The 27,712-nt window shown below is 35.6% G+C and overlaps 3 protein-coding genes across 3 annotated transcripts; all 3 read right to left on the reverse strand.

Annotated features, from left to right (window-relative positions):
* Window positions 1–1,017: 1,017 nt before the first annotated feature.
* Window positions 1,018–1,986, reverse strand: LOC125353543 (olfactory receptor 14J1-like). The gene has a single exon (XM_048349241.1). It carries the CDS (start codon window positions 1,984–1,986, stop codon window positions 1,018–1,020), a length of 969 nt encoding a protein of 322 aa, XP_048205198.1.
* Window positions 1,987–11,631: 9,645 nt separating this feature from the next.
* Window positions 11,632–12,600, reverse strand: LOC125353545 (olfactory receptor 14J1-like). Its single transcript, XM_048349242.1, has one exon. It carries the CDS (start codon window positions 12,598–12,600, stop codon window positions 11,632–11,634), a length of 969 nt encoding a protein of 322 aa, XP_048205199.1.
* Window positions 12,601–22,464: 9,864 nt separating this feature from the next.
* Window positions 22,465–23,433, reverse strand: LOC125353546 (olfactory receptor 14J1-like). Its single transcript, XM_048349243.1, has one exon. The coding sequence runs from the start codon at window positions 23,431–23,433 to the stop codon at window positions 22,465–22,467; it is 969 nt and encodes a 322-aa protein (XP_048205200.1).
* Window positions 23,434–27,712: the final 4,279 nt, after the last annotated feature.

Below are 27,712 nucleotides of genomic sequence, written 5' to 3' on the forward strand. Positions count from 1 at the left end.
TAAAATAGGAAAAATACAAAACCATGAATTACAGGGGAAAAATACATGTCATGAGTATGTTTAATTCTTGAGCTATTACACATTTGAAAACATAAAAGTAGTAAAACATTGCAACTGTAAAAATCAATAGATTTTTAAATGATGTGTATGCATTCAGATATTTTGTTTACAACTTTTCTTAACCAATCACCAAATAATTTCTATAGGAATATTTTTATTATGAGATAATAAAATCACTATATCCGTAAAGTAACAGAGACACAAATTGTCAATGTATTTTGGGAAATAAATGGCTATATTGAATAGCCAGTGGAAAAATTTAATGTTTAATGTTTAGTAGTCAAATGGCCATATTGACTAGCCAGTTGAACAGTTTGTACACTTTGATGGACTAAACCTAGCACATGGAATTATGAAGACATGGATCTTAGATTTTACTATAAATTATTTAAGACTAAATCACTGAAAATAGTGCATGTCAAATTGTTAAATTATTTTCACATAAATTATACTAAATACTATGCAAACTAAGAATTATGTAGTTTTACATAATAATAAGTGGAAATGTATATTGTATGATTTGTAAAATTAGTATAAAATTTTAAAATAGAAACTGGAAATTAGAAGATTTTGTAAAAATTGTGTCTTCTTGTGTCTTAGTGCATGGAATTAGTGGTAAATATCACTTTTTTCCTTGTTTATATAATATTAACCCATGTTGTTGTTAAAAATGTGTTAAGGTTGTTATTAACATATCCATGTATACATATCTGGTAATACATATACACACATAGCTGGGATGGTTAGGAAGTACTGTGGCTATATAAAGTGACAATAATTAATCTTTTCTTATCTTAAGAACAAAATTGATTTCAATGACTTAGGAAAATAAATGGTAATGAAGAGTTTAATAATGTAAATTGCCATATAATTTGTCAACAGGAAAATGGTATTACTTTTTACTAGTATCATCTATGTGAATTAAAATTTAGGAAAAAGGTCCAGATAAACAATCTTTCATAGGTACCGACACAACATGAATCCTTTTTTCTCAGTGAATCTGCCAGCTAAGAGGAATCGTCTTAAAGCTCCCTGCATGGCCTCATTCCTCAGACTATAGATAACAGGGTTGAGTGTTGGAGGTATGATTATATAACAAACAGGTAACACTAGGTCCAAAACAGTTGGAGAGTCTGAAGTTGGTTTGAAGTATGCACAGAAGCCTGTGGAGAGGAAAATTGAGACAACAAAAAGGTGTGGCAAGCAGGTGGAGAAGACCTTAGATCGGCCTTCAGCAGAGGGGATTCTTAGAACTGTGGAGAATATGTGGATGTAGGAGAAGGCAATGGAGATGAAACAGGCTAAGGCTGCCACAGCCATGAAACTATCCACTCCAACGACTGCAAGGTAATCATTGGAGCAGGAGAGCTTCATGATTTGAGGGACATCACAGAAGAACTGGTGAAGTACTTTGGCTCTACAGAATGTGATAGAAAATGTGGCAGCTGTGTACATGATTCCTGAGATGCCTCCACTTACCCATACAGCTGTCACAGCACTCCTACATTTTCTGGGATCCATGATGAGCTCATAGTGCAGTGGGAAGCAAATGGCTACATAGCGGTCATAAGACATCACCGTGAGAATGGCCAACTCAGCCCAGGCCAAAGATGTGAAGAAGAAAACCTGGAAAACGCACTGAGCATAGGAAATACAGCTGTTGCCTGTGAGGGAGTTGTCAATGGACTGGGGGATGGTGACAGAGATGAAGGAGGCATCCAGAAGGGAAAGTTGCTTCAGGAAGTAATACATGGGAGACTGGAGCTGCTCATCCAGTGTTGTGATGGTGATAATGATGAAGTTGCTTGTCAAGGCCAAAAGGTACATCACCAAGAACAGGAAAGCTTGTAAGAGCTGCAGATGAGGATTCTCAGAAAACCCCATGAGGAGGAATCCGCTTACTCTGGTTCCATTGGTCAGAACCATTTGGGAAATACAAATTGTATTAGCACCTGGAAAATTGAATCATATGTGAAATCCAGTCAAAGAAGCTTAAATAAGCTCCCCATTTGTTAATCATTGTTTATTTCTACAGGTTCTGATAATTAACCTCTCATTATTGATATCTAATACATACTACTATTACTATTATTACTACTGTCAAAAATTATTTTACTCAAGACTAGTGTTTTACCACTTGAGCCACAGTTCTTCTTTCAACTTTGTGGTATTTAAGTGTCTTATGGATGCTCCTGCCTGAGCTAGCTTGGAATCATGATCCTCAGATCTCAGGCTTCTGAGTAGCTAGGATTACAGGTGTGAGCCACTGTCACTTGACTATGAGCATATATCTTAAGAGACACAAAGGGACTTCTGGAAAAAAAAAAGTATAATGAAATTGAATTTGTATTCAGCAAAAGTTTTTCTGTACTACCTAACGATGTCAGAAATTTTTTCAAGAGCTTGGAAGGTTCCTTTATTACATAAATATATAAATACCAACATTTCCTAATTAAAATGTTTTCAATTAATTTCCCATGTGTGTAATAAACGTACATAAATCAAATAATAGGGTTTGTAAAACTTGCTCATTTTCAGTGATCTATACTCCTTCTCATGTTAAAATTAGAAGTCTTGGTTCTCTAATGCAATTTGAAGACTGTAAATCTTGTCATAATTCCCATAGTCTTTCCTCCTTCCTCATTCAAGATTTGAAAACTCACCGCTTGTCTTCTAGGTGTGTAGGTAACTATGGAAGGTTGTCATAACATCTGACATCTCTTCTACAATCACACAGACTTTAGCAACATTGTTTTCCCAGATAACAGGGCCACTTAAGGCTATTCAGGGAAGGTATAGGGTGGCGTCTTTCAAAACACATACAGACTAAATGAAAAAAAGAAATCATTTTCTCTTTTCCTCCGACAGCTAAAATTGGGATCATTGAAATTTCCATATGAAGACAAGAGTGGATCGGCAAATCTGCGATTCTGTTGCCTGTAGCTCAGGTTGTGGAAAATTTAAAGAACACATGAACTGTCTAGAGAATTGTGAAGATTCAGGGCGCATGCGCACACTCACAAGTTCCCATGCAGAAGGTCTCAGGTGGGAGCTGGGGAGGAAGCCGAGCGCCTGCCAGGCTCTCAGATGCAGCCTGGGCTGCGGGTCTGAGCTCCATATGAGAAGAAGCACTTTGCCAGCTGAGTCGTGCACTTCTGAAAGGAAAACTTACATGATTTTTAATGTACTGGAGACTCAAAGATTGGGCCTCCTGGAAACTTAGATGTCTGTGGTCATCTTTATGTTTATTTAACCTTGAGGCCTGGGTGTTGAATCTCCGATTTTGGTCAGTTATTTCAGTCATTTATTATGACATTAAAAGTAGTGAATATATTTTCTGAGAGTTCCTAGAAACCGTCCAATGGTACTACTTGAAATACTCACAAGGTCATCTTGGCTATTAGAACTTATCATAATATCTCCCTAACAACGCTTAAAAACTTTGCATTTTCTATATTTGGGTTTTTTCCCTTAAACTCCAATCAGGAAGATAGGATAATTAGGAAAAGATATTATTGATTTCAAGTTTTCAGAAATTTCTTTCTAAAATTATTGTGAAATCTTTATTCTTCTTAACATTATTCATTATTTGTTTATGCATATAGAAATTTATCACTTATCATTACATACCAAATTACAGAAGGTACATGGACTTCTGTGTTCATTATGAAGGCATTAAACTCAGGTTGACCATGTTTGAATCCTGGGTCTAAATTTACTTTTAACTTTTTGGCAAAAACTTTGATTCTTGCCTAGAAAATGGTTGAGGCATAGTTCATAAAAGGTATTTAAAAAGGTTTTAAGATCTTACATCAATAGCCACAACAATGCTGTGCCTCAACTAGTTCCTACATGTTGTCTTTTTTTTTTTTTTTTCAATTTTGAGATAGAAACTTGTGAAACCTTTTCCTGGACTGGATTGAACTGCTTCAACCTCATAAGTAGCTTGGGTTGGAAGTATGCACTAGCAATGCCATGCTTTTCTTTAGTCTTTGACATTTTATGTGTGTGTACCAGTCCTGTGGCTTGAACTCAGGGCTTGCTTTCTTTCTCTGAGCTTCTGTACTTGAGATTTTTTTGCTCGAGGCCAGTGCTCTACCACTTGAACCACAGCCCATCTTGTGGCTCTTTAGGGGTTAATTGGAGATAAGAATCTCACTGATTTTCCTGTTTGAGTTGGCTTTGAACTATATTGTCATGTCTCAGCCTCCTAAGTAGCTAGGAACACATATGTGAACAACTGGTGCTCAGTTTTGGAAGAGATTTTAATAGTCACCTCATTTTTATATATCTTAGATTCATCTGAAAAATAAAAATATTAATGTAAATGGATTTACAGGATAACTAAAAAATTAGGTCCTTATTAATAAGTTATGATCTTTGATGTTTTATTTAAAATACAACCACACAAAGTTTTCTAGCAAATGAAAAAGACAAATTAATTTGCAATGACATATGCACTTAAAAATATAGTAAGGAACGAGTTGCACAGTGTGAATTGCCTAGTACCTAAAGAAAATTAAATAGGAACAGTATGAATTCATAACATTTTTAGTATCTGAGAAAAGCTAATAAAACTTCAGTCAACATAATAAGATATTTTCTATATGTCTGTTTTGACATCCATAATATATTTTTTTCTGGTAAAACTAAAGTGCATTTAAATAATTTGGGAGTTTTCATATTTGCATAAATGGGAAGAGTTAGTGTATTTTTGGTTGAACTGAGGTTTGAACTCATGCTCTTGTACTTTCTAGACAGGTACTTAGCCACAACCCTTTAGTATCTTTTGAGATATTGTCTATGTTTATGCCTGGCTTCACCTGTACCACGATCCTCCTGTTTATATTTACCCCGAGCTGAGTGATAAAGATACCCTATTATGATCAGGTTTTTATTGATGGTGATGTGGTTTTGAGGACGTTTTGCACAGACTGGCCTTGAACTTCCATTTTCCTCTTCTCCACTTCTCAATTGGCCTAGATCACGGATGCATAAGCCATAGAAAGGAAATTCAAAGTATTTTTTTAATTTATAAAGGTTTTATTAAGGATCCCTTAAGGTTTTGCTGGAGCAGAATGGAGCTAATGATCAAACTAAAGGACCAATGCCTTCTGTTTGTTTGTTTTTAATCAGTCATGGGGCTTGAAATCTGGGCTTGGACATTGTCCTTGAGCTATTCAGCTCAAGACTAGTGCTCTACCACTTGAGTCACAGTGCCAGGAAGTTCAAAGTTTTAAAGGTATCAATTCTCCTCAAATTGATCTGTAAATTCAGTCTGATGGCTATTAAAGTTCAACAGGTCTTGGTGTTGTAGAGTTGATAAAAATGATTGTATAATAATACAAAAACACATATAACCACAAGTCACAACCTAAAGACAAAAGCTAGAGAATGTATCCACCACCAATATCTAGGATGATTAAGTAGGATTTTAGCATAGAATAAATTACCTAGGCCAGGACATATATGCACACTGCTATAGGATTTAAGATAACTGAGCCACTATGGGGATGAGACCCTCTTTCCACAGTGTTTCAATGAAATGTTCTGGACCACTAAATAGTTCTTTGGTTTGGATGTTGTCCTCTCCTAATACTCATGAAAATGATTCCAAGTGTATTTAGAGGGAAGTGTGAAATGCTCAATAAAACTTCCTGAAAATTTATTGGAAAACTCATACATCACAATGGAATAACAAGCACTGATTTATTTAGCACAAAAATACATTACCAAAAAAGTGAAGATCACTGTTTAATGTTTTATTAAAGTTGACATCATTATAATTCAAAATACTTGTTGAATTTGCAATACTTTTGAATTTTTCGAGTGTGCTTTGAATATCTTTGTATTCTAAAACTAATGAGCTGGGGGAAAACTATTGAAGTGGCACTGATGGCTCATGACTACAATTTTTTTCTGCAGAGAAGTTGAGATTTGAAGATCAAAGTTTGAAGTCAGCCTAGAAGGAGAAATCTGTGACCAGAAGAAAGCAGGCACTGAAACATGGCTAAAGTGGTAATCAGCCTTCTATGAACAAAAAACCTTACCAAGAGATCTTGAGTTAAAATACTAGTATAAAAAACTTATTGACACCCATTTAAAATGTGCTGAGGGCCGGGCTCAAGTAGAGTATTGTCTGCCTGACAAGCCTAAAGTCAAGAGTTTAAATCTCAGGACTGCCAAACTCCCCCCCACTCCAACTCCTCTAAAGTAAATATTGATTACATGTTTTAAGAAGTTTCCTTAATATATTTTATTAGCACATATTAGTAGCACAGAGAGAGGGCTTTCATTGTGACATTTCCATACATGCTTACAATGTGCTTGATCAGACTTCTCTCCATTACTCTTCTTTATACCCATTTCCTCCTTCACAAAGCAATTGCCACAGATTTCACTCTTCTATACACGTACATAGAATACTAGAACTATATTCACCTTTCTTCTTTTTACCACTCCATTCACTTTTCCTTCCCAATATTACTCACCCTAAGGAAGACTTATCTTCCATTCAAATCATTCATTCATAAGATATCCTTCATTATTTCATGTGAAGGTTTCAAAGGACTTTTACCATAGTATCCCATACTCTCATATCTCGTACTTTAATAAGATTTATTACTCTCTAGTTTACACTCCCCCTTACTTACCCAACTATTAATCAATAGCTTTCAATGAATTTCATTAGGCCACCTTATAAAATACTGACACAACTAGGAATGACATCAACTAAGAAATAGCTACTAAATCTGGGGATATTTTAAATGCATAGAGATTGTCTTCAAAATAGGAAATTTAATCACAAATGTATATTTTTAAAAATCAAAGCATGAGCAGGACCTATTTGGCAGTGTGATGATGATAAATACTGTTAAATAACTGCATACGAAACACATGATTGGGTAAAATAAGAGAAACAACAACAAAAGCAATACTTGCAAAACTGTTTGGTGTAAGTGAACTGAACACCTCAGGGGGGGAAAGGGGAGGGGGGAGGGGGGTATGAGGGACAAGGTAACAAACAGTACAAGAAATGTAACCAATGCCTAACGTATGAAACTGTAACCTCTCTGTACATTAGTTTTATAATAAAAACTTTAAAAAAAAGAAACACATGATTGAAGTATTGACAAGCTGTGTCATTAATTTCAAATAAGGAAATAAAGTAAGAAATTTCTAAATAAGTGAAATAAATATTGAAATATGGTAAGAACATGTCATTGAAAGTGAAAACTAAGGCCAATAAAGGGGATTTAAGATGTTCTTTATAGGATGAAAATTCTAAATTTTTGTTATAGTATAAAAACATCATTTCTAAGCCCTGTGTCGGTGGCTCCTGCCTGTAATCCTAGGTACTCAGGAGGCTGAGGTCTGATCATTGTGGTTCAAAGCCAGCCCCGGGAAGGAAAGTCCATGAGACCTGTATCTCCAATTTACCACCAGAAAACTGGAAGTGGTGCTGTGCCTCAAGTGGTAGAGCACTAGCCTTAAGCTGAAGAGCTCAGGGACAGTGCCCAGGCCCAGAGTTCAAGCTCCTTGACAAAAAAAAACAAACATCATTTCTTGAAAAAGAAGGTGTTAAAGCTGTCAGTGTATATTAATGACATTTGTATGCAAATGGATCAAAAGTACAAGTAACGATGAACAAACAGGACAGTGAAAGTTTCACCAGCTTTACTTTTATTTTCTAGTACCACTTCAGCCACATTTCCACTTCCAGCTTTTTGCTGATTAATTGGCAATAAGAGCCTCACCAACTAACTTTCCTACACTTGTTGGCTTCAGACTAGCTGTTCCCAATGGAGCCTCCTGAGTAGCTAGGACTATGGAGATGAGCCTCCTGTGCCTGGCGACAGCATGTTTTAAAAAATTAATTGATAAGACCCACTAAGTTTTCAGAGATAGAGAAAGCACTGGCTCTGTATTATGGGTTATACATTCTTAGGAGGCTCCCCCATATGTAAGGACGCAATCCTTTCTGCTTCCTCAGCTCCTTCTCTCACTCAGAAAACCCCTTAGCTAATCCTTCTGAGCTTTCCACTTACTTATCCATTTTGAATGTTTAATGATCTCAAGGAAAGATCTGATATTCGCTAAAATGAATGAGGGCTTTCAAATGGAATCCTTGAGAGTAACAGAAGATAAGATATTTACTTTATGGACCAAAGATTGGCTGCCTACTTAAACCATGCAAGAATCAACAACATCATATTATTTAAAGAGAAAAAATCCAAATAGACCTAATCATGGAGATGTAACCTGGCAATGCTAGTTACTTGGCAGGTAGAAAAAACAACAACATGTTTATCATGGTTTAAGGACATCCTGGTAAGAGCTAGTGAGACATTCCCCATTTCAACATGGATGTGACAGCATGCTACTGTTAATCCTAAGTATGTAGGAGGCTTAGGTAGGAGGATCACAGTCTGAGGTTGACTCACTTAAAATGCCAGACCCTGTTGTAAATTTAACTAAAGCAAAACCAATGGGGCACCGTTCAAGTTGTAGAAAGCTTTTCTAGAAAATCTGAATCCCTTAGTTAAAACCTCAGTAACACAAAAAAATTAATACCTCAATAAAGGTATTCAAAATAAGACCAGGTGTAGGTGTTAATATACTTGTTATCTAATTCAGTAGGCTAAAAAAGCACAACAGGTCCATGAAGCCAATATTTTAAAAATTGTGTAGAGCTGGGTGCCAGTTGCATAATCCTGATCTTAGTTTTAGCTGCTCAGGAGGCTAAGATTTGGGGATTATGTTTCAGAGCCAGCCCAGGCAAGAAAGTCCCACCAGAAAAATGCAAGTGGTACTATGACTCAAAGTGACAGTGGTAGCCTTGGTTGAAAAAGCTCAGGGACAGCACCCAGGCTGTAAGTTCAAGCCCCAGGAATGGGGCAATAAAAATTGTATAGAAAACTATTATTAGTATACAAATGAAAAAGGAAACATATATTTAAATGTTATTGTGGATTGGTTAAAAAGTTAATAACTGAACCGTGGTTTCTATTGTTGATGATCCTCTTTTATCCCCATCCTGTGGTTGTACCCGCACTATCACTGTATCTTATCTGAGTACACTGGAAACTGTATATACTGGTATTAGAACTAGGGAAGTGAAAGGGCATATCAAAATTGAGAGACAAAGGATGACAAACAACTCCAAAAGCAATACTTGCAAAACCATTTTGTATAAACCAACTGAATAACTCATGGGGAGAGAGGAAGGGGGGAGGGGAGGCGGGGAATGAGGGAGGAGGTAACAAACAGTACAAGAAATGTATCCAAGGCCTAAGGTATGAAACTGTAACCTCTCTGTACATAATTTGATAATAAAAATTTGAAAAAAAATGGCTTACTAAGGGGTAGCGAGGTGACTGACACATGAAGGGAGGAAGGGAGAAGATGTTGTCACAATATTCAATGTAGATTATATGATACTAAGAAAATTGAGGGAAGCGGGAAGGCCTGGAGGGAGTGGAAAGAATGATGAAAGGGGTGACAATGATCAAGATGTACATATAAACCGATTTGCTGAGTAGTAACTTCTTTGTACAAATGCTTAAAGATAATAAAAATATGATTTAAAAAATCTAGGAAAAGTAAAATACAAAAAATATGAAAAATTCCATACAATACAGCAGTAAAAATTTCTTCTTACACATACCTTAAAAGAATGATGCCAATTTTAAGTCCATTATGTTTTCTATTCTTTCACAGGAATATTATCCTATGTGTTGACAACTCTTTTGTAATTAAAATTTAACAACTATTTTTCAGAGACCATTGATAGAGAGTTTAGAAGTTTAAGAAATGCAATGTACATTTTCTTTACACCCATTTATTCTTTTTTGTTTTTTTTAGTTTTATTATAAACATTTTATTTTTTTACATTTATTCATTTTTTATTGTTAAAGTGATGTACACAGGGGTTACAGTTTCATATGTAGGGCAGTGTTACATTTCTTATCAAATTTGTTACCTTCTCCCTTATTCCCCCTCTGCCTTCCACCTCCCCTTTTCCCTCCCCCCCCATGAGTTGTGCAGTTGGCTTACACCATATAGTTTTGTAAGTATTGCTGTTGAATTGGTTTATCTTTTTTTTTCCTGTCTCTTGATTTTGATATTCCCTTTCCCTTCCCTATTTCCAATACACATGTATACAATATCCAGGGTGCCAAAATCAGTTACAGTGATATCAGGGGTAAAACCATGGGGAAAAAAAGACAAAAGAAAAAGGACATAATTTCTCATGGTATGTTGATAATAACAAAAACAATGTTCAACCACTTGTTTCCATAACTTGGAGTTCTTTTCACTTAGTATCATCTTATTACACCCATTTATTCTTGCAGCTATAGAGCTTTTACTTAAGGGAGGTCTAGTGGATTATCCTGTAAGCTCCCATAAGTCATGAAATAGTACTTCACACACAGAAATTCATTTGTTTAGTACTGTAGCATGTGAGAGTATGAGATCTCAAGTGAGAAATAGTGTAAATAGTTTGATTAATAAAAATTGCCATAATAATAGTTATGAATGCTTTCATAAAATAGGAAAAATACAAAACCATAAATTACAGGGGAAAAATACCTATTATGAGTATGTTTAATTTGAGCTATTACACATTTGAAAAAGTAAAAATAGTAAAACATTGCAACTGTAAAAATCAATAGATTTTTAAATGATGTGTATGCATTCAGATATTTTGTTTTCAACTTTTCTTGACCAACCACCAAATAATTTCTATAGGAATATTTTTATTATGAGATAATAAAATTACTATATCCATAAAGTAACAGGGACACAAATTGTCAATGTATTTTGGGAAATAAATGGCTATATTGAATAGCCAATTGAAAAATTTAATGTTTAATAATTAGTAGTCAAATGGCCATATTGACTAGTCAGTTGAACAGTTTGTACACTTTGATAGACTAAACCTAGAACATGGAATTATGAAGACATGAATCTTAGATTTTACTACAAATTATTTAAGACTAAATAACTGAAAATAGTGCATGTCATATTGTAAAATTATTTTCACATAAATTATACTAAGTACTATGCAATCAAAAGAATTACGTAGTTTTACATAATAATAAGTGGAAATTCATATGAATATGTAAATTGGTATGATTTGTAAAATTAGTATAAAATTTTAAAATAGAAATTGGAAATTAGAAGGTTTTGTAAAAATCACGTCTTTTTTTGTGCACGGAATTAGTGGTAAATATAACTTTCTTTCCTTGTTTATGTAATATTAACCCATGCTGTTGTTAAAAATGTGTTAAGGTTGTGATTAACATGTCCATGTATACATATCTGGTAATACATATACATACATAGCTGGGATGGTTAGGAAGTACTGTGGCTATATAAAGGGACACTAATCAATTTTTTCTTACCTTAAGAACAAAATTGATTTCAATGACTTAGGAAAAGAAATGGTAATGAAGAGCTTAGTAATGTAAATTGCCATATAATTTGGCAACAGAAAAATGGTATTACTTTTTAATAGTATTATCTATGTGAACTAAAATTAGGACAAAGGTCCAGATAAACAATCTTTCATAGGTACCAACACAACATGAATCCTTTTATCTCAGTGATTCTGCCAGCTAAGCGGAATCGTCTTAAAGCTCCCTGCATGGCCTCATTCCTCAGACTGTAGATAACAGGGTTGAGTGTTGGAGGTATTATTGTATAACAAACAGGTAACACTAGGTCCCAAACAGTTGGAGAGTCTGAAGTTGGTTTGAGGTATGCACAGAAGCCTGTGGAGAGGAAAATTGAGACTACACAGAGGTGTGGCAGGCAGGTGGAGAAGACCTTAGATCGGCCTTCAGCAGAGGGGATTCTTAGAACTGTGGAGAATATGTGGATGTAGGAGAAGGCAATGGAGATGAAACAGGCGAAGGCTGCTGAAATCACGAGAATATTCACTCCAATGACTGCAAGGTAATCATTGGAGCAGGAGAGCTTCACGATTTGAGGGACATCACAGAAGAATTGGTGAATTACTTTGGCTTTACAGAATGTGAGAGACAATGTGACAGCCATATACAAAGTTCCTGTGATGCCTCCACTTACCCATACAGCTGTCACAGCTCTCTTACACTTTCTGGGATCCATGAGAAGCTCATAGTGCAGTGGGAAGCAAATGGCTACATAGCGGTCATAAGACATCAGGGTGAGAATGGCCAACTCAGCCCAGGCCAAAGACGTGAAGAAGAAAACCTGGAATATGCACTGAGCATAGGAAATATAGCCATTTCCCATGAGGGAATTTTCAATGGACTGGGGGATGGTGACAGAGATGAAGGAGGCATCCAGAAGGGAAAGTTGCTTCAGGAAGTAATACATAGGAGACTGGAGATGCTCATCCAGTGTTGTGATGGTGATGATGATGAAGTTGCTTGTCAAGGCCAAAAGGTACATCACCAAGAACAGGAAAGCTTGTAAGAACTGCAGATGAGGATTCTCAGAAAACCCCATGAGGAGGAATCCACTTACTTTGGTTCTGTTTGTCAGAACCATTTGGGAAATACAAATTGTATTAGCACCTGGAAAATTTAATCATATGTGAAATCCAGTCAAAGAAGCTTAAATAAACTACCTGTTTGTTAATCATTGTTTATTTCTGCAGTTCCTGAGAAGTAACCTCTCATTTTTGATATCTAATACATTCTACTATTACTATTATTACTACTGTCAAAAATTATTTTGCTCAAGATTAGTGTTTTATCACTTGAGCCATAGGTCTTTCAACTTTGTGGTATTTAAGTGTCTTATGGATGCTCCTGCCTGAGCTAGCTTGGATTCATGATCCTCAGATCTCAGGCTTCTGAGTAGCTGGGATTACAGGTGTGAGCCACTGTCACTTGAATATGAGCATATATTTTAAGAGACACAAAGGGACTTCTGGCAAAAAAGTATAATGAAATTGAATTTGTATTCAGTAAAAGTTTTTCTGTACTTCCTAACAATGTCAGAAATTTTTTCAAGAGCTTGGAAGGTTCTTTAATTACATAAATATATAAATACCAACATTTCTCATTAAAAGGTTTTCAATTCATTTCCCATGTGTCTAATAAGTGTACATAAATCAAATAATAGGGTTTGTAAAACTTGCTCATTTTCAGTGATCTATACTCCTTCTCATGTTAAAATTAGAAGTCTTGGTTCTCTAATGCAATTTGAAGACTGCAAATCTTGTCAGAATTCCCGTAGTCTTTCCTCCTTCCTCACTCAAGATTTGAAAACTCACCGCTTGTCTTCTAGGTGTGTAGGTAACTATGGAAGGTTGTCATAACATCTGACATCTCTTCTAGAATCACACAGACTTTAGCAACATTGTTTTCCCAGAGAACAGGGCCACTTAAGGCTATTCAGGGAAGGTATAGGGTGGCGTCTTTCAAAACACATACAGACTAAATGAAAAAAAGAAATCATTTTCTCTTTTCCTCCGACAGCTAAAATTGGGATCATTGAAATTTCCATATGAAGACAGAGTGGATCGGCAAATCTGCGATTCTGTTGCCTGTAGCTCAGGTTGTGGAAAATTTAAAGGACACATGAACTGTCTAGAGAATTGTGAAGATTCAGGGCGCATGCGCACACTCACAAGTTCCCATGCAGAAGGTCTCAGGTGGGAGCTGGGGAGGAAGCTGAGAGCCTGCCAGGCTCTCAGGTGCAGCCTGGGCTGCGGGTCTGAGCTCCATGTGAGAAGCAGCACTTTGGCAGCTGAGTTGTGCACTTCTGAAAGGAAAACTTACATGAGTTTTAAAGTACTGGAGGCTCAAAGATTGGGCCTCCTGGAAACTTAGATGTCTGTGGTCATCTTTATGTTTATTTAACCTTGAGGCCTGGGTGTTGAATCTCCGATTTTGGTCAGTTATTTCAGTCATTTATTATGACATTAAAAGTAGTGAATATATTTTCTGAGAGTTCCTAGAAACCGTCCAATGGTACTACTTGAAAAACTCACATGGTCATCTTGGCTATTAGAACTTATCATAATATCTCCATAACAACGCTTAAAAACTTTGCATTTTCTATATTTGGGTTTTTTCCCTTAAACTCCAATCAGGAAGATAGGATAATTAGGAAAAGATATTATTGATATCAAGTTTTCAGAAATTTCTTTCTAAAATTATTGTGAATTCTTTATTCTTCTTAACATTATTCATTATTTGTTTATGCATATAGAAATTTATCACTTGTCATCATTACATACCAAATTACAGAAGGTACATGGACTTCTGTGTTCATTATGAAGGCATTAAACTCAGGTTGACCATGTTTGAATCCTGGGTCTAAATTTACTTTTAACTTTTTGGCAAAAACTTTGATTCTTGCCTAGAAAATGGTTGAGGCATAGTTCATAAAAGGTATTTAAAAAGGTTTTAAGATCTTACATCAATAGCCACAACAATGCTGTGCCTCAACTAGTTCCTACGTGTTGTCTTTTTTTTTTTTTTTTTTTTTTCAATTTTGAGATAGAAACTTGCGAAACCTTTTCCTGGACTGGATTGAACTGCTTCAACCTCATAAGTAGCTTGGGTTGGAAGTATACACTAGCAATGCCATGCTTTTCTTTAGTCTTTGACATTTTATGTGTGTGTACCAGTCCTGTGGCTTGAACTCAGGGCCTGCTTTCTTTCTCTGAGCTACTGTACTTGAGATTTTTTTGCTCGAGGCCAGTGCTCTACCACTTGAACCACAGCCCATCTTGTGGCTCTTTAGGGGTTGATTGGAGATAAGAATCTCACTGATTTTCCTGTTTGAGTTGGCTTTGAACTATATTGTCATGTCTCAGCCTCCTAAGTAGCTAGGAATACATATGTGAACAACTGGTGCTCAGTTTTGGAAGAGATTTTAATAGTTACCTCATTTTTATATATCTTAGATTCATCTGAAAAATAAAAATATTAATGCAAATGGATTTACAGGATAACTAAAAAATTAGGTCCTTATTAATAAGTTATGATCTTTGATGTTTTATTTAAAATACTACCACACAAAGTTTTCTAGCAAATGAAAAAGACAAATTAATTTGCAATGACATATGCACTTAAAAATATAGTAAGGGCTGGGGATATAGCCTAGTGGCAAGAGTGCCTGCCTCGGATATACGAGGCCCTAGGTTCGATTCCCCAGCACCACATATACAGAAAACGGCCAGAAGCGGCGCTGTGGCTCAAGTGGCAGAGTGCTAGCCTTGAGCGGGGAGAAGCCAGGGACAGTGCTCAGGCCCTGAGTCCAAGGCCCAGGACTGGCCAAAAAAAAAAAAAAATAGTAAGGAACGAGTTGCACAGTTTAAATTGCCTAGTACCTAAAGAAAATTAAATAGGAACAGTATGAATTCATAACATTTTTAGTATCTGAGAAAAGCTAATAAAACTTCAGTCAACATAATAAGATATTTTCTATATGTCTGTGTTGACATCCATAATATATTTTTTTCTGGTAAAACTAAAGTGCATTTAAATAATTTGGGAGTTTTCATATTTGCATAAATGGGAAGAGTTAGTGTATTTTTGGTTGAACTGAGGTTTGAACTCATGCTCTTGTACTTTCTAGACAGGTACTTAGCCACAACCCTTTAGTATCTTTTGAGATATTGTCTATGTTTATGCCTGGCTTCACCTGTACCACTATCCTCCTGTTTATATTTACCCCGAGCTGAGTGATAAAGATACCCTATTATGATCAGGTTTTTATTGATGGAGATGTGGTTTTGTGGACGTTTTGCACAGACTGGCCTTGAACTTCCATTTTCCTCTTCTCCACTTCTCAATTGGCCTAGATCATGGATGCATAAGCCATAGAAAGGAAATTCAAAGTATTTTTTTTTAATTTATAAAGGTTTTATTAAGGATCCCTTAAGGTTTTGCTGGAGGAGAATGGAGCTAATGATCAAACTAAAGGACCAATGCCTTCTGTTTTTTTTTTTTTTTTTAATCAGTCATGGGGCTTGAAATCTGGGCTTGGACATTGTCCTTGAGCTATTCAGCTCAAGACTAGTGCTCTACCACTTGAGTCACAGTGCCAGGAAGTTCAAAGTTTTAAAGGTACCAATTCTCCTCAAATTGATCTGTAAATTCAGTCTGATGGCTATTAATGTTCAACAGGTCTTGGTGTTGTAGAGTTGATAAAAATGATTGTATAATAATACAAAAACACATATAACCACAAGTCACAACCTAAAGACAAAATCTAGAGAATGTATCTACCACCAATATCTAGGATGATTAAGTAGGATTTTAGCATAGAATAAATTACCTAGACCAGGACATATATGCACACTGCTATAGGATTTAAGATAACTGAGCCACTATGGGGATGAGACCCTCTTTCCACAGTGTTTCAATGAAATGTTCTGGACCACTAAATAGTTCTTTGGTTTGGATCTTGTTCTCTCCTAATACTCATGAAAATGATTCCAAGTGTATTTAGAGGGAAGTGTGAAATGCTCAATAAAACTTCCTGAAAATTTATTGGAAAACTCATACATCACAATGGAATAACAAGCACTGATTTATTTAGCACAAAAATACATTACCAAAAAAGTGAAGATCACTGTTTAATGTTTTATTAAAGTTGACATCATTATAATTCAAAATACTTGTTGAATTTGCAATATTTTTGAATTTTTCGAGTGTGCTTTGAATATCTTTGTATTCTAAAACTAATGAGCTGGGGAAAACTATTGAACTGGCACTGATGGCTCATGACTACAATTTTTTTCTGCAGAGAAGTTGAGATTTGAAGATCAAAGTTTGAAGTCAGCCTAGAAGGAGAAATCTGTGACCAGAAGAAAGCAGGCACTGAAACATGGCTAAAGTGGTAATCAGCCTTCTATGAACAAAAAACCTTACCAAGAGATCTTGAGTTAAAATACTAGTATAAAAAACTTATTGACACCCATTTAAAATGTGCTGAGGGCCGGGCTCAAGTAGAGTATTGTCTGCCTGACAAGCCTAAAGTCAAGAGTTTAAATCTCAGGACTGCCAAAATCCCCCCCACTCCAACTCCTCTAAAGTAAATATTGATTACATGTTTTAAGAAGTTTCCTTAATATATTTTATTAGCACATATTAGTAGCACAGAGAGAGGGCTTTCATTGTGACATTTCCATACATGCTTACAATGTGCTTGATCAGACTTCTCTCCATTACTCTTCTTTATACCCATTTCCTCCTTCACAAAGCAATTGCCACAGATTTCACTCTTCTATACACGTACATAAAATACTAGAACTATATTCACCTTTCTTCTTTTTACCACCTCCATTCACTTCTCCTTCCCAATATTACTCACCCTAAGGAAGACTTATCTTCCATTCAAATCATTCATTCATAAGATATCCTTCATTATTTCATGTTAAGGTTTCAAAGGACTTTTACCATAGTATCCCATACTCTCATATCTCGTACTTTAATAAGATTTATTACTCTCTAGTTTACACTCCCCCTTACATACCCAACTATTAATCAATAGCTTTCAATGAATTTCATTAGGCCACCTTATAAAATACTGACACAACTAGGAATGACATCAACTAAGAAATAGCTACTAAATCTGGGGATATTTTAAATGCATAGAGATTGTCATGAAAATAGGAAATTTAATCACAAATGTATATTTTTAAAAATCAAAGCATGAGCAGGACCTATTTGGCAGTTTGATGATGACAAATACTGTTAAATAACTGCATAAGAAACACATGATTGGGTAAAATAAGAGAAACAACAACAAAAGCAATACTTGCAAAACTGTTTGGTGTAAGTGAACTGAACACCTCAGGGGGGGAAAGGGGAGAGGAGGAGGGGGGTATGAGGGACAAGGTAACAAACAGTACAAGAAATGTATCCAATGCCTAACGTATGAAACTGTAACCTCTCTGTACATCAGTTTTATAATAAAAACTTAAAAAAAAAAGAAACACATGATTGAAGTATTGACAAGCTGTGTCATTAATTTCAAATAAGGAAATAAAGTAAGACATTTCTAAATAAGTGAAATAAATATTGAAATATGGTAAGAGCATGTCATTGAAAGTGAAAACTAAGGCCAATAAAGGGGATTTAAGATGTTCTTTATAGGATGAAAATTCTAAATTTTTGTTATAGTATAAAAACATCATTTCTAAGCCCTGTGTCGGTGGCTCCTGCCTGTAATCCTACGTACTCAGGAGGCTGAGGTCTGAGCATTGTGGTTCAAAGCCAGCCCCGAGAAGGAAAGTCCATGAGACCTGTATCTCCAATTTACCACCAGAAAACTGGAAGTGGTGCTGTGCCTCAAGTGGTAGAGCACTAGCCTTAAGCTGAAGAGCTCAGGGACAGTGCCCAGGCCCAGAGTTCAAACTCCTTGACAAAAAAAACCAACATCATTTCTTGAAAAAGAAGGTGTTAAAGCTGTCAGTGTATATAAATGACATTTTGTATGCAAATGGATCAAAAGTACAAGTAACGATGAACAAACAGGACAGTGAAAGTTTCACCAGCTTTACTTTTATTTTCTAGTACCACTTCAGCCACATTTCCACTTCCAGCTTTTTGCTGATTAATTGGCAATAAGAGCCTCACCAACTAACTTTCCTACACTTGTTGGCTTCAGACTAGCTGTTCCCAATGGAGCCTCCTGAGTAGCTAGGACTATGGAGATGAGCCTCCTGTGCCTGGCGACAGCATGTTTTAAAAAATTAATTGATAAGACCCACTAAGTTTTCAGAGATAGAGAAAGCACTGGCTCTGTATTATGGGTTATACATTCTTAGGAGGCTCCCCAGTATGTAAGGACGCAATCCTTTCTGCTTCCTCAGCTCCTTCTCTCACTCAGAAAACCCCTTAGCTAATCCTTCTGAGCTTTCCACTTACTTATCCATTTTGAATGTTTAATGATCTCAAGGAAAGATCTGATATTCGCTAAAATGAATGAGGGCTTTCAAATGGAATCCTTGAGAGTAACAGAAGATAAAATATTTACTTTATGGACCAAAGATTGGCTGCCTACTTAAACCATGCAAGAATCAACAACATCATATTATTTAAAGAGAAAAAATCCAAATAGACCTAATCATGGAGATGTAACCTGGCAATGCTAGTTACTTGGCAGGTAGAAAAAACAACAACATGTTTATCATGGTTTAAGGACATCCTGGTAAGAGCTAGTGAGACATTCCCCATTTCAACATGGATGTGACAGCATGCTACTGTTAATCCTAAGTATGTAGGAGGCTTAGGTAGGAGGATCACAGTCTGAGGTTGACTCACTTAAAATGCCAGACCCTGTTGTAAATTTAACTAAAGCAAAACCAATGGGGCACCGTTCAAGTTGTAGAAAGCTTTTCTAGAAAATCTGAATCCCTTAGTTAAAACCTCAGTAACACCAAAAAATTAATACCTCAATAAAAGTATTCAAAATAAGACCAGGTGTAGGTGTTAATATACTTGTTATCTAATTCAGTAGGCTAAAAAAGCACAACAGGTCCATGAAGGCAATATTTCAAAAATTGTGTAGAGCTGGGTGCCAGTTGCATAATCCTGATCTTAGTTTTAGCTGCTCAGGAGGCTAAGATTTGGGGATTATGTTTCAGAGCCAGCCCAGGCAAGAAAGTCCCACCAGAAAAATGCAAGTGGTACTATGACTCAAAGTGACAGTGGTAGCCTTGGTTGAAAAAGCTCAGGGACAGCACCCAGGCTGTAAGTTCAAGCCCCAGGAATGGGGCAATAAAAATTGTATAGAAAACTATTATTAGTATACAAATGAAAAAGGAAACATATATTTAAATGTTATTGTGGATTGGTTAAAAAGTTAATAACTGAACCGTAGTTTCTATTGTTGATGATCCTCTTGTATCCCCATCCTGTGGTTGTACCCGCACTATCACTGTATCTTATCTGAGTACACTGGAAACTGTATATACTGGTATTAGAACTAGGGAAGTGAAAGGGCATACCAAAATTGAGAGACAAAGGATGACAAACAACTCCAAAAGCAATACTTGCAAAACCATTTTGTATAAACCAACTGAACAACTCATGGGGAGAGAGGAAGGGGGGAGGGGAGGAGGGGAATGAGGGAGGAGGTAACAAACAGTACAAGAAATGTATCCAAGGCCTAACGTATGAAACTGTAACCTCTCTGTACATAATTTGATAATAAAAATTTGAAAAAAAATGGCTTACTAAGGGGTAGCGAGGTGACTGACACATGAAGGGAGGAAGGGAGAAGATGTAGTCACAATATTCAATGTAGATTATATGATACTAAGAAAATTGAGGGAAGCGGGAAGGCCTGGAGGGAGTGGAAAGCATGATGAAAGGGGTGACAATGATCAAGATGTACATATAAACTGATTTGCTGAGTAGTAACTTCTTTGTACAAATGCTTAAATATAATAAAATATGATTTAAAAAATCTAGGAAAAATAAAATACAAAAAATATGAAAAATTCCATACAATACAGCAGTAAAAATTTCTTCTTACACATACCTTAAAAGAATGATGCCAATTTTAAGTCCATATGTTTTCTGTTCTTTCACAGGAATATTATCCTATGTGTTGACAACTCTTTTGTAATTAAAATTTAACAACTATTTTTCAGAGACCAGTGATAGAGAGTTTAGAAGTTTAAGAAATGCAATGTACATTTTCTTTACACCCATTTATTCTTTTTTGTTTTTTTTAGTTTTATTATAAACATTTTATTTTTTTACATTTATTCATTTTTTATTGTTAAAGTGATGTACACAGGGGTTACAGTTTCATATGTAGGGCAGTGTTACATTTCTTATCCAATTTGTTACCTTCTCCCTTATTCCCCCTCTGCCTTCCACCTCCCCTTTTCCCTCCCCCCCCATGAGTTGTGCAGTTGGCTTACACCATATAGTTTTGTAAGTATTGCTGTTGAATTGGTTTATCTTTTTTTTTCCCTGTCTCTTGATTTTGATATTCCCTTTCCCTTCCCTAGTTCCAATACACATGTATACAATATCCAGGGTGCCAAAATCAGTTACAGTGATATCAGGGGTAAAACCATGGGGAAAAAAAGACAAAAGAAAAAGGACATAATTTCTCATGGTATGTTGATAATAACAAAAACAATGATCAACCACTTGTTTCCATAACTTGGAGTTCTTTTCACTTAGTATCATCTTATTACACCCATTTATTCTTGCAGCTATAGAGCTTTTACTTAAGGGAGGTCTAGTGGATTATCCTGTAAGCTCACCTAAGTCATGAAATCGTACTTCACACACAGAAATTCATTCGTTTAGTAGTGTAGCATGTGAGAGTGTGAGATCCAAGTGAGAAATAGTGTAAATACTTTGATTAATAAAAATTGCCATAATAATAGTTATGAATGCTTTCATAAAATAGGAAAAATACAAAACCATGAATTACAGGGGAAAAATACTTAGTATGAGTATGTTTAATTTGAGCTATTACACATTTGAAAAAGTAAAAATAGTAAAACATTGCAACTGTAAAAATCAATAGATTTTTAAATGATGTGTATGCATTCAGATATTTTGTTTACAACTTTTCTTGACCAACCACCAAATAATTTCTATAGGAATATTTTTATTATGAGATAATAAAATTACTATATCCATAAAGTAACAGGGACACAAATTGTCAGTGTATTTTGGGAAATAAATGGCTATATTGAATAGCCAATTGAAAAATTTAATGTTTAATATTTAGTAGTCAAATGGCCATATTGACTAGTCAGTTGAACAGTTTGTACACTTTGATAGACTAAACCTAGCACATGGAATTATGAAGACATGAATCTTAGATTTTACTACAAATTATTTAAGACTAAATAACTGAAAATAGTGCATGTCATATTGTAAAATTTTTTCACATAAATTATACTAAGTACTATGCAATCAAAAGAATTATGTAGTTTTACATAATAATAAGTGGAAATTCATATGAATATGTAAATTGGTATGATTTGTAAAATTAGTATAAAATTTTAAAATAGAAATTGGAAATTAGAAGGTTTTGTAAAAATCACATCTTCTTTTGTGCACGGAATTAGTGGTAAATATAACTTTCTTTCCTTGTTTATGTAATATTAACCCATGGTGTTGTTAAAAATGTGTTAAGGTTGTGATTAACATGTCCATGTATACATATCTGGTAATACATATACATACATAGCTGGGATGGTTAGGAAGTACTGTGGCTATATAAAGGGACACTAATCAATTTTTTCTTACCTTAAGAACAAAATTGATTTCAATGACTTAGGAAAAGAAATGGTAATGAAGAGCTTAGTAATGTAAATTGCCATATAATTTGGCAACAGAAAAATGGTATTACTTTTTAATAGTATTATCTATGCGAACTAAAATTAGGACAAAGGTCCAGATAAACAATCTTTCATAGGTACCAACACAACATGAATCCTTTTATCTCAGTGATTCTGCCAGCTAAGCGGAATCGTCTTAAAGCTCCCTGCATGGCCTCATTCCTCAGACTGTAGATAACAGGGTTTAGTGTTGGAGGTATTATTGTATAACAAACAGGTAACACTAGGTCCAAAACAGTTGGAGAGTCTGAAGTTGGTTTGAGGTATGCACAGAAGCCTGTGGAGAGGAAAATTGAGACTACACAGAGGTGTGGCAGGCAGGTGGAGAAGACCTTAGATCGGCCTTCAGCAGAGGGGATTCTTAGAACTGTGGAGAATATGTGGATGTAGGAGAAGGCAATGGAGATGAAACAGGCGAAGGCTGCTGAAATCACGAGAATATTCACTCCAATGACTGCAAGGTAATCATTGGAGCAGGAGAGCTTCACGATTTGAGGGACATCACAGAAGAATTGGTGAATTACTTTGGCTTTACAGAATGTGAGAGACAATGTGACAGCCATATACAAAGTTCCTGTGATGCCTCCACTTACCCATACAGCTGTCACAGCACTCCTACATTTTCTGGGATCCATGAGAAGCTCATAGTGCAGTGGGAAGCAAATGGCTACATAGCGGTCATAAGACATCACAGTGAGAATGGCCAACTCAGCCCAGGCCAAAGACGTGAAGAAGAAAACCTGGAACATGCACTGAGCATAGGAAATATAGCCATTTCCCATGAGGGAATTTTCAATGGACTGGGGGATGGTGACAGAGATGAAGGAGGCATCCAGAAGGGAAAGTTGCTTCAGGAAGTAATACATAGGAGACTGGAGCTGCTCATCCAGTGTTGTGATGGTGATGATGATGAAGTTGCTTGTCAAGGCCAAAAGGTACATCACCAAGAACAGGAAAGCTTGTAAGATCTGCAGATGAGGATTCTCAGAAAACCCCATGAGGAGGAATCCACTTACTTTGGTTCTGTTTGTCAGAACCATTTGGGAAATACACATTGTATTAGCACCTGGAAAATTTAATCATATGTGAAATCCAGTCAAAGAAGCTTAAATAAACTACCTGTTTGTTAATCATTGTTTATTTCTGCAGTTCCTGAGAAGTTAACCTCTCATTATTGATATCTAATACATACTACTATTACTATTATTACTACTGTCAAAAATTATTTTACTCAAGACTAGTGTTTTACCACTTGAGCCACAGTTCTTCTTTCAACTTTGTGGTATTTAAGTGTCTTATGGATGCTCCTGCCTGAGCTAGCTTGGAATCATGATCCTCAGATCTCAGGCTTCTGAGTAGCTAGGATTACAGGTGTGAGCCACTGTCACTTGACTATGAGCATATATCTTAAGAGACACAAAGGGACTTCTGGAAAAAAAAAAGTATAATGAAATTGAATTTGTATTCAGCAAAAGTTTTTCTGTACTACCTAACGATGTCAGAAATTTTTTCAAGAGCTTGGAAGGTTCCTTTATTACATAAATATATAAATACCAACATTTCCTAATTAAAATGTTTTCAATTAATTTCCCATGTGTGTAATAAACGTACATAAATCAAATAATAGGGTTTGTAAAACTTGCTTATTTTCAGTGATCTATACTCCTTCTCATGTTAAAATTAGAAGTCTTGGTTCTCTAATGCAATTTGAAGACTGTAAATCTTGTCATAATTCCCATAGTCTTTCCTCCTTCCTCATTCAAGATTTGAAAACTCACCGCTTGTCTTCTAGGTGTGTAGGTAACTATGGAAGGTTGTCATAACATCTGACATCTCTTCTACAATCACACAGACTTTAGCAACATTGTTTTCCCAGATAACAGGGCCACTTAAGGCTATTCAGGGAAGGTATAGGGTGGCGTCTTTCAAAACACATACAGACTAAATGAAAAAAAGAAATCATTTTCTCTTTTCCTCCGACAGCTAAAATTGGGATCATTGAAATTTCCATATGAAGACAAGAGTGGATCGGCAAATCTGCGATTCTGTTGCCTGTAGCTCAGGTTGTGGAAAATTTAAAGAACACATGAACTGTCTAGAGAATTGTGAAGATTCAGGGCGCATGCGCACACTCACAAGTTCCCATGCAGAAGGTCTCAGGTGGGAGCTGGGGAGGAAGCCGAGCGCCTGCCAGGCTCTCAGATGCAGCCTGGGCTGCGGGTCTGAGCTCCATATGAGAAGAAGCACTTTGCCAGCTGAGTCGTGCACTTCTGAAAGGAAAACTTACATGATTTTTAATGTACTGGAGACTCAAAGATTGGGCCTCCTGGAAACTTAGATGTCTGTGGTCATCTTTATGTTTATTTAACCTTGAGGCCTGGGTGTTGAATCTCCGATTTTGGTCAGTTATTTCAGTCATTTATTATGACATTAAAAGTAGTGAATATATTTTCTGAGAGTTCCTAGAAACCGTCCAATGGTACTACTTGAAATACTCACAAGGTCATCTTGGCTATTAGAACTTATCATAATATCTCCATAACAACGCTTAAAAACTTTGCATTTTCTATATTTGGGTTTTTTCCCTTAAACTCCAATCAGGAAGATAGGATAATTAGGAAAAGATATTATTGATTTCAAGTTTTCAGAAATTTCTTTCTAAAATTATTGTGAAATCTTTATTCTTCTTAACATTATTCATTATTTGTTTATGCATATAGAAATTTATCACTTGTCATCATTACATACCAAATTACAGAAGGTACATGGACTTCTGTGTTCATTATGAAGGCATTAAACTCAGGTTGACCATGTTTGAATCCTGGGTCTAAATTTACTTTTAACTTTTTGGCAAAAACTTTGATTCTTGCCTAGAAAATGGTTGAGGCATAGTTCATAAAAGGTATTTAAAAAGGTTTTAAGATCTTACATCAATAGCCACAACAATGCTGTGCCTCAACTAGTTCCTACGTGTTGTCTTTTTTTTTTTTTTTTTTTTTTTCAATTTTGAGATAGAAACTTGTGAAACCTTTTCCTGGACTGGATTGAACTGCTTCAACCTCATAAGTAGCTTGGGTTGGAAGTATGCACTAGCAATGCCTTGCTTTTCTTTAGTCTTTGACATTTTATGTGTGTGTACCAGTCCTGTGGCTTGAACTCAGGGCTTGCTTTCTTTCTCTGAGCTTCTGTACTTGAGATTTTTTTGCTCGAGGCCAGTGCTCTACCACTTGAACCACAGCCCATCTTGTGGCTCTTTAGGGGTTAATTGGAGATAAGAATCTCACTGATTTTCCTGTTTGAGTTGGCTTTGAACTATATTGTCATGTCTCAACCTCCTAAGTAGCTAGGAATACATATGTGAGCCACTGGTGCTCAGTTTTGGAAGAGATTTTAATAGTTACCTCATTTTTATATATCTTAGATTCATCTGAAAAATAAAAATATTAATGTAAATGGATTTACAGGATAACTAAAAATTAGGTCCTTATTAATAAGTTATGATCTTTGATGTTTTATTTAAAATACTACCACAGAAAGTTTTCTAGCAAATGAAAAAGACAAATTAATTTGCAATGACATATGCACTTAAAAATATAGTAAGGAACGAGTTGCACAGTTTGAATTGCCTAGTACCTAAAGAAAATTAAATAGGAACGGTATGAATTCATAACATTTTTAGTATCTGAGAAAAGCTAATAAAACTTCAGTCAACATAATAAGATATTTTCTATATGACTGTTTTGACATCCATAATATATTTTTTCTGTTAAAACTAAAGCGCATTTAAATAATTTGGGAGTTTTCATATTTGCATAAAGAGTTAGTGTATTTTTGGTTGAACTGAGGTTTGAACTCATGCTCTTGTACTTTCTAGACAGGTACTTAGCCACACCGTTTAGTATCTTTTGAGATATTGTCTATGTTTATGCCTGGCTTCACCTGTACCACGATCCTCCTGTTTATATTTCCCCAGAGCTGAGTGATAAGGATACCCTATTATGATCAGGTTTTTATTGATGGAGATATGGTTTTGAGGATGTTTTGCACAGACTGGCCTTGAACTTCCATTTTCCTCTTCTGCACTTCTCAATTGGCCTAGATCACGGATGCATAAGCCATAGAAAGGAAATTCAAAGTATTTTTTTAATTTATAAAGGTTTTATTAAGGATCCCTTAAGGTATTGCTGGAGGAGAATGGAGCTAATGATCAAACTAAAGGACCAATGCCTTCTGTTTGTTTGTTTTTAATCAGTCATGGGGCTTGAAATCTGGGCTTGGACATTGTCCTTGAGCTATTCAGCTCAAGACTAGTGCTCTACCACTTGAGTCACAGTGCCAGGAAGTTCAAAGTTTTAAAGGTATCAATTCTCCTCAAATTGATCTGTAAATTCATTCTGATGGCTATTAAAGTTCAACAGGTCTTGGTGTTGTAGAGTTGATAAAAATGATTGTATAATAATACAAAAACACATATAACCACAAGTCACAACCTAAAGACAAAAGCTAGAGAATGTATCCACCACCAATATCTAGGATGATTAAGTAGGATTTTAGCATAGAATAAATTACCTAGACCAGGATATATATGCACACTGCTATAGGATTTAAGTAACTGAGCCACTATGGGGATGTGGCCCTCTCTCCACGGTGTTTCAATGAAATGTTCTGGGCCACTAAATAGTTCTTTGGTTTGGATCTTGTTCTCTCCTAATACTCATGAAAATGATTCCAAGTGTATTTAGAGGGAAGTGAGAAATGCTCAATAAAACTTCCTGAAAATTTATTGGAAAACTCATACATCACAATGGAATAACAAGCACTGATTTATTTAGCACAAAAATACATTACCAAAAAAGTGAAGATCACTGTTTAATGTTTTATTAAAGTTGACATCATTATAATTTAAAATACTTGTTGAATTTGCAATATTTTTGAATTTTTTGAGTGTGCTTTGAATATCTTTGTATTCTAAAACTAATGAGCTGGGGAAAACTATTGAACTGGCACTGATGGCTCATGACTACAATTCTTTTCTACAGAGAAGTTGAGATTTGAAGATCAAAGTTTGAAGCCAGCTAGAAGGAGAAATCTGTGACCAGGCACTGAAACATAGCTAAAGTGGTAATCAGCCTTCTATGAACAAAAAACCTTACCAAGAGATCTTGAGTTAAAATACTAGTATAAAAAACTTATTCACCCATTTAAAATGTGCTGAGGGCAGGGCTCAAGTAGAGTATTTCTGCCTGAGAAGTCAAGAGTTTAAATCTCAGGACTGCCAAACTCCCCCCACTCCAACTCCTCTAAAGTAAATATTGATTA

The sequence above is a fragment of the Perognathus longimembris genome, chromosome 6 (genome assembly GCF_023159225.1).
Source record: "Perognathus longimembris pacificus isolate PPM17 chromosome 6, ASM2315922v1, whole genome shotgun sequence".
NCBI classification, from domain to species: Eukaryota; Metazoa; Chordata; class Mammalia; order Rodentia; family Heteromyidae; genus Perognathus; species Perognathus longimembris.

Excerpts from the sequence above, each read along its gene's own strand:
- LOC125353543 (XM_048349241.1), bottom strand. The coding sequence starts at position 1,986 with ATGGTTCTGACCAATGGAACCAGAGTAAGCGGATTCCTCCTCATGGGG.
- LOC125353545 (XM_048349242.1), bottom strand. The coding sequence starts at position 12,600 with ATGGTTCTGACAAACAGAACCAAAGTAAGTGGATTCCTCCTCATGGGG.
- LOC125353546 (XM_048349243.1), bottom strand. The coding sequence starts at position 23,433 with ATGGTTCTGACAAACAGAACCAAAGTAAGTGGATTCCTCCTCATGGGG.